Source organism: Sphaeramia orbicularis, chromosome 18 (assembly GCF_902148855.1).
Source record: "Sphaeramia orbicularis chromosome 18, fSphaOr1.1, whole genome shotgun sequence".
Classification (NCBI taxonomy): domain Eukaryota; kingdom Metazoa; phylum Chordata; class Actinopteri; order Kurtiformes; family Apogonidae; genus Sphaeramia; species Sphaeramia orbicularis.
In genome coordinates, this window is record NC_043974.1 from 12,745,168 (window position 1) to 12,761,657 (window position 16,490).

Below are 16,490 nucleotides of genomic sequence, written 5' to 3' on the forward strand. Positions count from 1 at the left end.
TGATTGTTGATGTCTTTAGTGTACTTTTTGCATTTCATAAATTTATCCCACGGGCCAGATTTGACCCTTTGGCGGGCCAGTTTTGGCCCCCGGGCCACATGTTTGACACCTGTGCTCTAAAGGGCTAAACCAGGGGTGTCAAACTCATTTTAGTTCAATGGCCACATTCAGCCTAATATGATCTAAAGTGGGCCAGACCAGTAAAATAATATAAATAGTAGGATAAGAGCTTTTGAATGAATAAAGTAAAATTCTGTATGAAAATGTTTACATCTACAAATTGTACTTGAACATAACATGAACAAATATGAACAACCTGAAAATTCTTAACTAAAAAAAGTGCAATGTTAACAATATTACACCTTAGTTTATCATTTATACATGTGAATCACAACTTAGAGATCACAGTGGATCTACAAATACACAAAACATTAAATAACAGGGAGAATATTATTAAAATTCCACATACTTCTCTTCAGAGGTTATTCACTTTTTTTTTTTAATAAAAGGCTAGTCTGTAAATGTAAACATTTTTGTGTAATTTTACTTTTTTTACACTAAAACCAACAGAAAAAATTACAGTTTTCATTATTTACAGGTTGTTATGATAGCATTTTACAAGTCTGATCCACTTCAGATTGAATTTACCTAGAATGACTGTTAAGATCTTCTTCCTCTCTCAAGAGATTTCAGATATTCACTTTTTGTTTTGTTTTTTTTTATAAAAGGCTAGTCTGTAAATGTAATTATTCTTGTGTAATGTAACTTTTTTACACTAAAACAAAGAGAAAAATTTACAGTTAACATAATTTATAGGTTGTTATTTTACTAGTCTGATCCACTTTAGACTGAATTTACCTAGAATGACTGTTAAGATCTTCTTCCTCTCTTAAGAGATTTCAGATATTCACTTTTTTTTTCTTTATAAAAGGCTTGTCTGTAAATGTAATTATTCTTGTGTAATGTAACTTTTTTACACTAAAACAAAGAGAAAAATTTACAGTTTTCATAATTTATAGGTTATTATAATAGTATTTTACTGGTCTGATCATTTTTAGATTGAAATGACCTAAAATGATTTTAACATCCTTGACTGTTAATATCTTCAGTGTCATTTTTGCTTTTTACAGATTCATCCCCAGGGCCGGATTGAACCCTTAAGGGCCGGATTTGGCCCCCAGGCCACATGTTTGACACCTGTGCTCTAAAGGGCTAAACCTTGCGAAAACAATGAAAAAGATGATAAGACTAGTGGGTTAGAAAAAAAAAAAAAAAAAAAAAAGTTTGTTTCTGTCCGTGAGAAAATCGCCTTTAAGGGAAGTGGGCTATGAATGAGAAAGGAGGACAGGCTACTGTATGGAGTTGACCTGAGTGACAGAGAGAGGAAGAGAGGAAATGAGACAGGCGCTGGACAGGAAATGACAGTCACTCCTGCCCAATCAGACGGCAATGTGGAACATGTGAGTGTGCAGGTCGACGCAGATAAAACGGACACACATACACAAACGCACTGGGAGGCATGTGAGAAGAATAACTGGATTAATTCTCAGTGTGGTGATTAATACACAATTACATTACAGCAGAAGTCTGACTATAGGCATATGGGGGTTTTTTTTCCTCCGTGCACTCTCACATATTTCAGTTTCTTTCAAAAACATACGTGGGCTGTACAAAATGTCCCAGAAACACAGTTTATTGAATGTCTTCCTCTCTTTGTCCACATGTACTGGGAGTCACATGCCATTGTCCGGAGTTATGCCGGGAGCTGCCTCCACATCAGATGGTCTGTGTGTGTGTGTGTGTGTGTGTGTGTGTGTGTGTTTGTCTATGATGAGATCAGGCAGGAACTGTGGGAATACAGACCCACATAAAAACATGCACACACACACTGCCATCGAATCCACGTGGGACTATTTAATCTAACAGTGGGACATTATATCACCGATTCTTATCAAAAAGAGAACATTATAAGTCAGTGACGTACCATGAAGCTGACAAACAAAGGAATACAGGCTATTTTTTTTTTTTTTAAACTGTGAGTCAATAGACCGATGGTTGAAACTTCCTCTTTGAAGGATTAGATTTAAACTTTGTGTAAAAGCTCCATATGACTTCTGTTTTATTCAAACAGACTGGGTTATTTATTTTCCTGTCAAATGTCTACAAATAAAAAACATGAACGAGCTTTACTCAGCAATGTAAGTAGGGAGTAAAAGTAAAAAGAAACAACACAATAACCCATAAATAATGACAACTACAAATTTTCTTGTTGAAAAATTATGTGGAAAAAATTGAAGTAAAAAAAAAAAAAAAGATTACACTGTGAAAATATTTACATTTACAAAACTATTCTTTCACAATAAAATGTAAATAAATACATACATAAAAACAAAGATGAACATCCCGAAATGTGCAATTTGAATAATATCCTGCCTTTTACTAAATGTTTTGTGCATTTATGGATCCAGTGATCTGTAGTTGTGTTAATAATAATAAGAGATGTGATATTGTAGTAATTGTTCAAATTTTAGTTCCAAACTCCTAAAATTTTAACAACATTCTGCCTGTTACCAAATGTTTATGTAAAATTGTGTGTAATGTACGTGTATAAATAATAAGTTGAGGCATAATATTGTTAAAATTGCACTAATTTTTCAAATGAAATTTCTGTTTTTTCAGGTTATTCACATCTTTTTTTGTGAAATGTAAATATTTTCATAATTTAATTGATGTTTTTTTGTACTAAAACAAAAGGAAAAACTTGGATTTGTCATTTTTTTATAGGTTATTAAGTCATTATTTTACTGGTCTGGCCCGCTTGAGATCAAATTGGGCTACATGTGGCCCCTGAACCAACATGAGTTTGACACCCCTGTACTATAGCAACATAAAAGGACAAAAAACACAAAAAAAATATATAAAATCCAGTTTGTAAAAGGTATATAATTTATTGCATAAATAACACAAAGATGCTTAATGAACCTTTTCAAAGACTTTAAAAGTGAATATTGGTTCCAAATATTAAGTATATAAAATCAAAATTGTAATAAATTAAAACTATACTCAAATATTTGAAGGTTTTTTTTCCCTAAAAGTGCGGTAATCAAACACGGTTAACATGATAATTAGAATTTAAACGGTAATACCAACCATCTGCAATTTTACCGCGGTTTATCGTTATACCGGTAATCGTTACATCCGTATTTGGTTGCTTTGTATATTTTCACTATTTCTGTCAATGCTCCCGTTTGAGTATGTTTTTGTGTTTTGTTTTTTTTTTAAATTTCTTTATATACATAGATGTCATGTACACAATGTAAAATGCTAATATAATGCTGACCAAAAAATAAATAAATAAATAAAAAGATAATTACAAAAATAAATAAATAAATAAATGTCTATAGGAAAGGTCTTATACTGTGCAAAGGCTTTTATTAATGTCCATCCATGATTAATGGCAGAAAACAAAGGTTTATCTGCAATCCTGTTTTGCTGGGGTCCATATTGGATTGTCTATTGTGGTTTTTACTTGGTTTTATTGTTTTTGAGCACTGTTTCAGCTGTCAAACCTCTGCTTCACCCTCTGGCTACGACGGCGTATTAGGGCCACATAAGAAAAAAAAACCGCTGGTCACAACAAGAATAAAGTCGTTATTTAACGAGAATAAAGTCATAGTTTTAAAAAACTCGTTCTTTAACGAGAATAAAGTTGTTAATTAACGAGAATAAAGTCATTGTTTAACGAGAATAAAGTCGTTAATTAATGAGAATAAAGTCGTTATTTAATGAGAATAAAGTCGTTTTTTAACAAGAAAAAAACATTATTTAACGAGAATAAGTCATTATTTAACGAGAATAAAGTCATTAATTAATGAGAATAAAGTTGTTATATTTCGAGAATAAAGTCATAATATAATGAGAAGTTGTACCTACTCATCGACTAATGTAGAACTGTGAACATTTAGTGCAGTTCTCCTTTCATTTGGGGTTTGTGCACAAAGGCCAAATACTGAGTCTATCCTCCATCAACACATTAGTGTAAGGACTCTGAAGACAGTTTGCACACATTTAGGGTTTGTTGTATGAACTAAACAGATTTGTAGTAAATTTCCTCTTTTGTGGAGGAGAAACTGATGAAGTGTTCAGCTGTAGGACTATCAGTGGAAACACCAGAGAACTATACAGAACTAAACAGAATTAAACAGAACTATACACAACTAAACAAAACTAAACAGAACTATACAGAACTAAACAGAACTATACACAGAGGGTTTGGTGTTTCTGAACAAACTGGGGATTCTACTCCAAGTTTTGGAGTCCAACAGAAGGGAAACTTGCTGCTTCGCTTGTTGCCTTCGCTGTAAAACCGGAAACCCCCGTCGAATTTTCCAAATATTACAAGTTTAATCTCATAAAAGTACGACTTTATTCTCGTTAAATAATGACTTTATTCTCGTAGTGACAGTCTTTTTTTTTCTCAAGTGGCCCTAATACGCCGTCGTACACTGGCCCAGATTGCTACCCTATACATCTCAAGTGTAGACAACTAATTCTCAGTGAAATAAAACAGAAAACATTCCTTCCGCATCAAATGTCACAACCAAACCTATTCACCTGGCCTCAAACACAGACAGAGAACAGGTCACTGGGGAATCTGATTAGTTATCAGTTAACAGTGTTTAAAAAAGGACCAAAATAGACCTATAGGCTTCCTGCGTGGGCAATGTTGATATTAGCACATGATGATGTCATGTGTTTCCTGGCGATTGTTGGCTTTTAGGGGCAGGTCACAGGGACCAAAATCCCCGGCGGTGACTTATGTCCTATGAAGTCATGGGCTTAAAGTGTTACTGATTCACACCCACTCTGTGATACACTGACTGTCTGGTTAAAGCTGCACATTAGGCAATATTTTTCTGCAAACAGAAGCAACTGTTTCCTTCTTATACTGAAGCTCAGGTTTTCTGTTGCCCACTTATGCATCTGCATCCATTGTATGACCTCATACTCTGGTGTTTAGTTTAGATTCAGACAAACAAATAAAATACACAACTGACTAAAGCAGCCGTAGACTAGTGACTCATACACTGTTCTCGTCAAGGGTGTCAAGTCATGAACCAACATTCATAGTAGGGATGTAACGATTACCGGTATAACGATAAACCGCAGTAAAATTGCAGACGGTTAGTATTACTGTTTAAATTCTAATTATCATGATAACCATGTTTGATTACCGCACTTTTCCAGAGAAAACGTCTATGTAAAGATATGGTTTTATGTCAAATATTTGAGAATAGTTTTAATTTATTACTATTTTAATTGTATATACCTAATATTTGGAACCAATATTCACTTTTAAAGTCTTTGAGAACGTTCGTTAAGGATCTTTGTGTTATTTATGCAATAAATTATGTGAATTTTTCAAATCGGATTTTATATATTTTTTGTGTTTTCTGGCCTTTTATTCTAATATCATAGGTTAAAGTAAAAAAACACAAAAAACAAAAAGGCAGTTGATATAAATGAAGTTGCGCTGAAAAACAAGATACCAAACATGGGTATAGTAAACATTTGTTTATGTAGTATATAAAGGCAAAATCAAAAGTACTGAAAAACGGGAAAAATAGGCTCAGACCACTAAGGGTTAATACTTGAATGTTTATGCCAAGAGAAAGTGCATTTCGCCAATTATTATTATTTTTTTTTTTTTTCCAAAATACAACTTGGTTAAATTATTTTAGTGTGTGTATCAGTACTTCTTGAACATTTTGAGCACAATTTCAAAAATACCGCGATAATAATGATAACCGTGACAATTTTGGTCCCAATACCCGTGATATGAAATTTTCGTATCGTTACATCCCTAATTCATAGTATAGACATTTTTTATTATTTTTTCTTCGGAGGACAACTTTATTTTTACTTACAGCTCATGTTTAAGTTTTCCCTTCCACTGTCACCGAGTGTTTGCTCCTGGGGGATTCTGTTGGGTTTTGTGAATATTAACCCTTTCATGCATGAACCTTAATCAAGATTTTTTTTTCCTGGATGTTTTTATTCCTCTTTAGGCATGAAAAAAACAATGCGATTGAAAATTTTGTTATGAACCTATTTTTCATGGAATTGCAAAAATGTCCACTCAGCAGGACAGAAAGAAACATGTATTTACTGATATATTGTCAATGAATGAATGAATGAATGAATGAATTTATTTTGGTTTTACATCAGTCATTGTACTTAACACATTAATCGCAATAAACATAAAAAAAAAAAAAAAAAAGGAATAGGCTAGAAGCAAAAGCTCATTTTTTTGCCTATCCTGTTCGTGTTTTCACTTTAAAAATACTTAATTCAAAGACACATTTTATTTCTAGACCTTCATCTCGTAATGAAATTTTCTTAACTATGGGTCTATTCTAGTTTTGTGATACATTATTTCTGTTCAGAACCAAATTGCATTTGTTCTACTGCAATCTCAAGCACAGAACCGAACCCAACACGTAGATAGGTTGTATTTGAGGTCTACAGTAGTTCTATCCTTTTAAGTTTTTATTCTATTTTAACCTGAGAGTCTGTAGCTGTAAGAGTCGTATTTTTTAACAACAGTTTTTTTTTTTTTTTTTTTTTTTTAATTTTGTTGGTGATTCTAAATAAAATATTATCAGAACAAGTGCATCATTTGGAAATATGTATTGAATCAACAAACCAGACACTTTCAGCAAAGTTGCACTGAAGATTCATTCATTCAATTCCATTCATTCAAGATGTTTGTTTTTCCAGGTTATTAGGCTATGACATTCAATCCATATTTTAGCTGTGTGGAACACAGTTCAACTGGAATAATAAACAATAAATCATCCCTCAAATAAAAAATAAAAAAATACTAAAACGTTCTGATTAAAACGTGACTGAAACACCTTGACTTCTCATTTGACTAAAACTATATTAAAATGTTGAGACTTTTCGTCGACTAAAACATGACGAACAAAAAATTATATGTGAATGACTAAATATGACTAAAACTAATAAGGAACTTTGACACAAGACTAAGGCTGGATCCCAATTCACCCCTTGGCCCCTCCCCCTTACCCCTACCCCTCTGTTTTGTGCATACACGTGAAGGGGTATTGTTATCCCAATTCTCAATTAGACGGAGGGGAAGGGCTAAGTCGGAGGGCTGTTTGGCCCTTGAAACAGAGATTTTCCAGGACCACACTATGAACGAAGGGGTAGGAGAAATCTACCATAATTCTGTTCAAATCATTGGCAAGATGGAGGTAAACAAAGCCAAAAAGTGCAGCAGTGTGATTAAAGGAACACACAAATGTTCGTATTTTGTTCGTAAACAACTTAATCAATTGATTGACCGTTTAATGCCGTTTCAATGCCTTATAGATCGCATTTCTGTGGTTTATAGTTGATAGCTGGAAAAAGACGACCAAAGCCCATGCAACAGAGGCGGTTACAGCTTCTAACGGCATGGGGAATACTTTCAGAAACAAAGTTTTTGCATCTGTTTACAGCAGCATCAAGGACTGCTGATGACGTAACAGGTCTGGAAGGGTTGTCTCATTTCACAGGGGAATGTTCCAACCCCTACCCCTTGCAGCTCCATTTCAAGGGGTAGTGTCAAGTGCAAGGGCCAAGGGGTAGGGGTAAAGGGTTATGCCGCGTTTCCACTACGTGGAACCAGCTCGACTCAGCTCGGCTCGACTCGGTACTCCTGGAGACTGTTTCCATTACAGGATACTACTGACTTTACAGTACCTGGACATCATAGCGATGTGTTGCGTTATTTCTGTGTCATCTGTTCAGAGAGTTGCTGATAAACTCGCTCGTTGCGTCTTGTCTCGTCTGAATTTTTACGTCGGCCACCAAAGACTGAATCTCCTCGACCGACCATGGTGTAGTTTTGGGCTGTCATCATGTGGATTAATGTACCACTTTATTTACTGTCAACTTCCGCATCTGTTTTTTGTAAAACGGCAGGTCACAGAGAAAACTGTCTGACCAATCAGTGGTCTGCCGTGTTATATGTCACAGTTTAGTATCGCTTGGAACCTCAGCGGAGGTGATACCAAAAAACGAGTACCTGGTACCAGATTCCAGGTCCTTTTTCATAATGGAAACGCAGCATTAGAGCCAAGGGGTGAATTGGGAATAGGCCCTAGGTTATAATAGTTTTGGATTTTTCATTATAGTTTAGTTTTATTTAGTTTTGACTTTTTTTTCTCTAATTCAGTTAGTTTAAATTAGTTTTTAGAGCAGGTTTGCTAGTTTTTGTTTTCATTTTTTTCTAAATGCTTAGTTTTAGTTTAGTTTTAGTATTAATTTTAGTTTTGTCAAATCTTTTATCTTCCTCGCTGTCATATTCACATAAATCCCAGAGATAACTCTGCTTTCTCTCAACTTTAGTCTCCATGTTTCCAGGTAGAGTGGGGACCAGAAGACGACTCTAAACCACAAGTAATGAGAAGTGACAGACTGTGAAGTGTCATATGGTGCCGCTAGCTAAAATTGCTAGTGTAAAATAAATTGATTTCAAATCAATCCGACATTGACAAAAGACAAAACGAAGGGAATTTTATCCATAATTTTTATACATTTTAGTTAGTTTCGTAAACACAATACAGTTTCAGTTAGTTATTGTTTTTTCTTTTAATTATAGTTTTTATTTATTTCAGTTAACGAAAATGTTTTTTCAATTCTAGTTTTCGTCCTTTTGTTAGTTTTCGTTAACAATAATAACCTTGATTGGGCCTAAGACTAAGACTAAATTAAAAAATGGGTGACAAAATTAACACTGATGGGTAACTGCAGCCAAACAAATCTCAACCATCCTTTTAAAATGCACCCAGCTTTTTGATTTGACATCTGTATACCCACAGTAATGACAACTTTGGAGACCATGTGAAATGCTTTTTTGCACGGTTTCAAATTTATACCCATTAAATGAACAACCACAAAGTGTAAGAGACAGATTTGCATCATCAACTCAATACAACTACAGCGATCATCATCAGTCGTGATGAGTTCAAGTGTCTCACCTGTTGTCAGTTGTGTGCCAGGGTAGTGTGTAGGGGCCGGGGTGGAGCTGCATGGCAGACGGTGGGGGCGGAGGGGGGAGGGGTGGCGAGTCCGCACGGGGGAGGCAGGGGGGAGGAGGAGAAGGAGGAGGGGGGGGAGGAGGGAGGGGTGGCTCCGATAACTTTGCCAGGTGCCAGGAGTGAGGCCTGATTAGAGGAACGGTTCGCCTGTGGAAACACAGAGAGAAACCATGATGATACTGTCAGATTACGTCTTAGAACAGATGCTGCAGATGTGGCTCAAATAAATGAACCACCCCAGATAAAAGAAGACTGGTGTGTTTATCTCCTCACAGCCAGTATCTTCTCTTTTGAGTACGTCACTTTTTTATTCTGCAAATGCATCTCAGAATAATGAAATATTAATATTACGTTTTTTTTCCAGCTGATTTTATGGATTGATTATGCCATGATTTTATGCCATTAATTCTATATAAGGTTAACAGTTGTCACACATAGAGTATGCATAACTAAAAGAAGCACCATTTATTGCGAATGAAGAAGGGGTAATTAATTTGTGTTCGCATTGCAAAGCTTCATAAACAAAAATTTCCATCCAATCCAATCCAACTTTATTTGTAAAGCACTTCAAAACAACCACAGTGGACCAAAGTGCTGTACAGAAAAATAAATAAAAACCAAATTAACAGGGTAAAATACAGGAATAGATTAAAAGAGATAAAAGAACTGTAAAAAATTTAATAAAAATAAATAAATAAATAAAAAATACAGAAGAATAGATGAAACCTAAATAAAAGAATAAAATACAAGAATAGATTAAAAACATACAATTACAATTAAAAACAATAACAAAAAACAAATTGCGTGGGACAGATTTGATACGAAAAGGAAAATAGACAAAAAGCCTGAAATATACTGGTGTAAGTTAAGACCTGCATGATGATGGACGTGTATTCAGAAGACGTCATTAGAACAGCGCCAGTAAATTCTCACACAATGGAAAATTATACCATAAGAGTGATGAAAATATCACTGTTAACTTTCATCCACTTGTCTTTATACAGACAAAAGGAGACAACTGTAAAATGAGTGCAGTTACTTCAAATAACTGCAATAAGATGACCATGCATTTATATCCTTACCAATGGCATTCTGGTACGATATAATGGCTACAAGTGTCATAAAGGGCATCACTATGTGTGTTTTGTAAATAACTGACAAGATTAAATAGTTTTCACATAAAAGTTACGATCAGGGTTTGGTTTTTTTTTCTCGCAACATTCAAATTCAAGAGGACACTCGAGTTGACTCAATTACTCATAAGTAAATTTAAAACACACTTACATAATTTGGTTTTTATTGTTATATACATGTACTAAACATTATATATCTGTCTTTCCATGTGTATTCAGGTATGAATTTATGGGATTTTTTTGTGCACATTTTATGCACTTTTATGCATTTTAAATATTTACTTAGTTTAGTTAGTTAGGAATGGCGGACGTTATGTTTTTATCGGGGTTTGTCTGTTTGTCTCTTTGACTTTTAGCAAGATAACTCAAAAAGTTATGGACAGATTTTGATGAAATTTCCAGGTAAATGTTGATACTGGCACAAGGAACAAATTATAAAATTTTGGTGGTAATGAGGGGGGGTGTTTGGATGAAATTTTTACAGGAAGTGTTGATACTGGCACAAGGAACAAATGATTAAATTTTGGTGGTGGGTAGGGGTGGATTTTGATGAAATTTTCAGGAAATGTTGATACTAGCACAAGGAAGAAATTATAAAATTTTTGTGGTGATCGGGGGGGGTTTGATGAAATTTTTGGGAAATGTTGATACTGGCACAAGGAAGAAATGATTACATTTTGGTGGTGGTGGGGGGGGGCGGAATTTTGATGAAATTTCGGTTAATATTGATACTAGCACAAGGAACAAATGATTACATTTTGGTGGCGATTGGGGGGCGGGGGCAGGGGCAGGGGGGGTGTGTGATGAAATTTTCAGGGAATGTTGATACTGGCACAAGGAAGAACTGATTAAATTTTGGCAGTGACTGGGGGGGTGGATTTTGATGAAATTTTCAGGAAATGTTGATACTGGCACAAAGAAACACATGATAAAATTTTGGTGGTGATGGGGGGTGATTAAATTTTCTGGAAATGTTGATACTGGCGCAAGGAACAAATGATTAAATTATAGTGTTGATTAAAAAAATTATTAAAATTTGGGGGGGGGGGGCTGATCTGCCTTGGTGGAGGTCTGTGCTCTTCTACTTTATATTGTTTCTCATGACATTTATCTCTATTTTGACAATTTTTCTTAAATAAAATCGTAACTCGTTACAGTATTATTTTACATGAACGTTGATATCGGCCTGTACTCGGAGGATCACATGGCATGCATACTTGCGGCCACTCTTCTAAGTGTCTTGGAACATTGTACGCTTTAAATTCAGACCTACTGCAGTAGGACGTTGCCAATCCAAATTCTGTGGAAACTGCTTCCTCACATGTTGTTTGGACTTCCATTGGACGGCCATTAAAAAGTCATCTAACATGTACAATAAGTTCCCCAGTCTGATCTGAGGCCAGGCATTCCAGAGTATCCCATGATATTACCTAATTCCTTTATACGGACTTCCTACCCCATATGCACGCCAGACTCGACTCAACCCCCCGCAGAGAGCGAGTGTAACGGAGAGATAAAAACGACAGGCGTAGAACCAGTGCAGCCAAGAGGACATTTTTAGATTCTCAGTCTGAATGGACCTTTATGTGTGTAATCAGGTCTTAAGACTCAGACAGGAATACTGCTGCTGGATGGAAATTACTTTTAAGTGCATGAAATCAACCAAAGTTGCATACTTGATACTTGAGACCTAGACTAAAGTTAGATTAAAGTCACAAATAGGAGGACTTAAGAGCTGACGCTGTAGGTCTCAACTAGACTTGAGACATGAAAGTAAAAACATACATATTTGAAAGTGTCAGATATCTGGAAATAATATAACAGGAAGAGAGTTACGATTTGTAGAGTTTCACCCCTTGCGTATTTATATTTTAGAGGGCTACTGCTTGACATATATACAGATGTATAAATGTAATTTATTTGTAACAGTGTGTAGCACAGTAAGACATGTAAGTGAGAAATCCATGCTCAGATGTGTTTTTTCTTGATTTTTGGTAAAGTAAGGGTTCTTTAGTATTTGCAATATTGGCAAATAGCCTATTGCAATTCAGTTCAGTTCAGAAAATGAATGGATGGATGAAAACGAATGCAAGACACACAGAATATGATGTATTATGATGCAATAAATTAAAATAACAGTTTGAGAAAGACAATAGTCACTTTTCCATTGACCCTCGAATTGCGCAATATAACTTATAAAAATTTACCAAATGGAAAAAATACAATTTCGCCAAAAGTCTCATTTTCGATTAAAAGTTTTTGCGCTGGCAAGAGGTGGTTTTTCAGGCGTAGTGGAAATGGTATATCACGCAAAACTGCAATGGAAAGCCCTTTTTTCGCAACTAGTCAGGTGAATTAAAAAACTGGATGTTGACGGACATTTTAACAAGCGAAGAAGAAACATGTCGCGGTATGTGTGGACACACCAGGAAACCCAATCATTTTTTATTCAGTACGAGATAGAGGGGTAATATATAATAATAATGAATATATCTGTAAATCAACACCATATTTATGTTCGTCGCCATGTTTATGGAATGACTTCTCGTGTCATCTCGCGATAATAAATAAACAAATCATCGCAGTTGTGATTTCATGGAAAAACCGACATTACGCACTTCTGGTTTTTTCGACATTTAGTAAATATCGGTAACGTTTTGCGCAGATGTGCAATGGAAAAGCGACTAATGAGAAGATATAAATAAAACAGAAGAGTGTAAATATTACATTGTAAGACCAATTCTGCATTATGGGTCTTTTCTAGCTTTACCATTGCTAGTGAGTGGCTTAAAGAGTATATTGAAGTCCCAAAAAGTACATATCAAATTTCCATACCAAGGCATATTTCACTTAATCGGGTAAAAACGTTTACTAATTTCATCAGAGTTTTCAGTAATATATAACTGATAAGTAGCATTATTCGTATTTAAGCCTGTTAGCGAGTCTTCAGAGTTTGAACTAAAAGTTTCCACTTCATTCTGCTGGAGTCTAAGTTTAGAATCATAATGAAAATGAAAATGAGTTCAGATCAGTTTCTTTAAAGCAGAAAGGAAAATGTGAAGGGTTACGCCTAAGTCACAAATGCCGTTATGACCGGCTATGAACACCATGCAAACAATTTATGGACCATTTCGTACAACCTTCTCAGAGCGGACTTATAACAATGGAGTGTTCGTGGACCATTCCTAAGTTCATAGCTGTTGTGCCAAATTTTACTCCCTGCCGAAAACTGCTTCCCTTACAGACTTAGGAAGGGAGAGCAGTTTTCGGCAGGGAGCAGAATTCGGCACAACAGTACGGACTTCATAAGACGGCTGTAAGAAACTACTGCTCTCTCCACTAGGGGTGTTAGAAAATATCGGTTCTGCGATACATTGCGATATTTCATTTCACAATACTGTATTGATATTTTTAGATATTTTTTCAAATGCATATATTGTGGAGGTTCACTTTTGTTTTTTGTTTTTCTTAATTGTTTATATCCTATTTACTATTATTTAACACTGTTTTATGAAATAATGGGTATTTGAAGCATCCTAAAAGCACTTTTTACTGTCTGAGAGGCAGATATTAGTTCCTTCAGAAACTAGGAGAATTAGAAACATTTTATGATATAGCATTAGATCCTGTTCTGATCAAATAAAAATGTGGTAAGTATTTCTACATATTTCTGGTGTAATTAAATTTTTTCAGGAAATAATCTTAAAAAAAAAAAAAAAAAAAAAAAAAAAATTGCCTTTATCACAGTATCGTGATATATCGTGATATATTGTATCGTGATCCTAATGTGATTTGTATCGTATCGCCAGATTCTTGCCAATACACACCCCTACTCTCCACGAATGTCTACGAACTCCAGAACTCGTACAAACTGGGAGATTCGTACGAACCCATCGTTTGTAAGAAGCTTTGTGACTGAGGCTTTACTTTTTTACAGGTTGCTACTGGGCAGATATATTTCGTCTTTCTTCTAAGCTACTGTCTACATCAGGGGTGTCAAAGTCATTTTAGTTCAGGGGCCACATTAAGCCCAAATTGATCTCCAGTGGGCCAGACCAGTAAAACAATAGCATAATAACCTGTAAATAATGACGACTCCAAATTTTTCTCTTTGTTTCAGTGCAATCAAAATTAAATTATGAAAATATGTATATTTACAAACTATCCAAACAAAAATGATGTGAATAACCTGAAAAAAATAAAATTTCTTGAGAAAAATAAGTGCGATTTTAACAATATTACACCTCAACTTACCATTTATACATGCATATTATAGACTGGATCTACAAAGGCACAAAATATTTAATAACAGGAAGAATAATGTTAAAATTTCACTTTGAAAATTTCAGGTTTTTCACATTTTATTGTTAAAGGACAGTTTGTAAATGTTCATATTTTCAAAATTTAATGTAAGGTTTTACTCTAAAACAAAGAAAAATTTGGAGTTGTCATTATTTATAGGTGTAATGTAATACTATCTTTTTCACATTAAACTAAGAAAATTTGGAGTCATTATTTATAGGTTATTATGCTATTATTTTAGTTTGAGATCCCATTGTTCTGTATGTGGAACCTGAACTAAAATGAGTTCGACATCCTTGATTATTAATATCTTAAGTGTAATTTTTGCTCTTTGCACATTCATCCCAGGGGCCGGACTGGAACCTTTGACGGGGCGGTTTTGGCTCCTGGGCCGCATGTTTGACACCTCTGATCTACATATTGTGCACATACCAGTCCAAAAAATACATGTTTTTTTGTCAAATAATAACAGATCTTCACCATAGACCTAAATCTGGGGAAAAACCCTGTTGAACTTGTCTTTATTGGCCGGTTTGACTGATTTCTGAATGTAGCGAACGTGTACTGACAGAAAGCTGTCCATCAAAGGTGCCTTATGTAGAAGTCAAACTGTAATTGAAAGAGTATTCTGAGTATTTCAGAGGAAGAAAAAAAAATTGGGGGGAAGAATGCGGATCCTGGCACCATGAGGGAAAGGAAAGGGCCATTTCTCAGTATTATTGTTTATGATAAAAGCAGGGGCAGGAGAACCATTTCCAAAGTAAACACCCTTGTTTCCTGGTTCTGGCTCTTTTAGAGGGATGTCTATCTGAACCCAATGATTGTTCGACTCCGCTGACAATGTCCCTAAATTATCCCCTGAGAAAGTTTATGTATTGCTTGTGTGCGTTTCTGTATGTGCGTCGGCGTGTCTGCGTGTGCATGTGTGGGAACTATCCAAACTGGAGCAGTCAAAATACCATTATCGAACCTACCACAAACATTAGGGACCCCCCCAATCTCTACCGCCTCCTTTTTCTCCAACTTCAGCCATGTGAGATTGATGACTATGAAAAGTAAAGCAAACTCCGCGACGCCAGAGGCAGACGATAACTTAAAAAAGAAAATGCTTAAAAAAATGATGACAAATGTACTGTTTTGTAATAGGAGAATGTAATAACAGCAAACTACTGTCGTGTTTTGGAGCGATGCAGGGGAGAAGGTAAAAGTTCTTCCAAACCACATATCAAATCACTGTTTTTTTCAAAGTGCTCGGAGAAACGCCGGAAGAACGATCAGTGCGTGTTTGTCTGACAATTTGGGGGATTTATGGAAAAGAACTGAATGTTTTACATGATGACTAGAGGTAATAAAAATATGTTGCTTTTTATTTTTTCTTCATTAACCCTTAGGGGTCTGAGTCTATTTTGGCCGTTTTTGAGTACTTTTGATTTTTCCTTTATATACTAAATAAAGAAATATTTACTATACCCATGTTTGATATCTTTTTTTTCAGCACAACTTCATCTATCTCATCTGTCTATTATTTTTTCACTTCAACCTACTATATCAACACAAAAGAACAAAAAACACACAAAAAATACAGAATCCATTTTGAAAAATGTATGTTGTTGGCTTCCTGATAAAACCTGCTAAGTGACATTTTTGGTCGGTAATAAAAACCTGCTATCTCCCCTATTATAGCTTCAAATTTCAGTCTCCTGTAAAAGTTGTTTACATTACATCATAAGTACCAACGTTAAAGGAACAGATTTTTTTTGTCATATTTCACAGTTTCTTGTTATATAAACATTTTTTTGTTTCTCCTGTAAAATTTGGCAGAAGTGACATAGCAGGTTTTATCAGGAAGCTGACGATATAATTTATTGCATAAATAACACAAAGATGCTTAACAAACCTTTTCAAAGACTTTTAAAGTGAATATTGGTTCCAAATATGAGGTATATAA

General features: G+C 35.0%; 1 protein-coding gene across 2 annotated transcripts in view; it reads right to left on the minus strand.

Moving 5' to 3' along the window:
• shroom4 (shroom family member 4) overlaps positions 1-16,490 on the minus strand; it is a 142,653-nt gene that overhangs the window by 31,602 nt on the left and 94,561 nt on the right. For both annotated transcript variants that reach the window (XM_030162242.1, XM_030162243.1), the window contains one exon: positions 9,048-9,254. In XM_030162242.1, the coding sequence (XP_030018102.1) occupies positions 9,048-9,254 (207 nt within the window). The remainder of the gene's footprint in view (positions 1-9,047; positions 9,255-16,490) is intronic.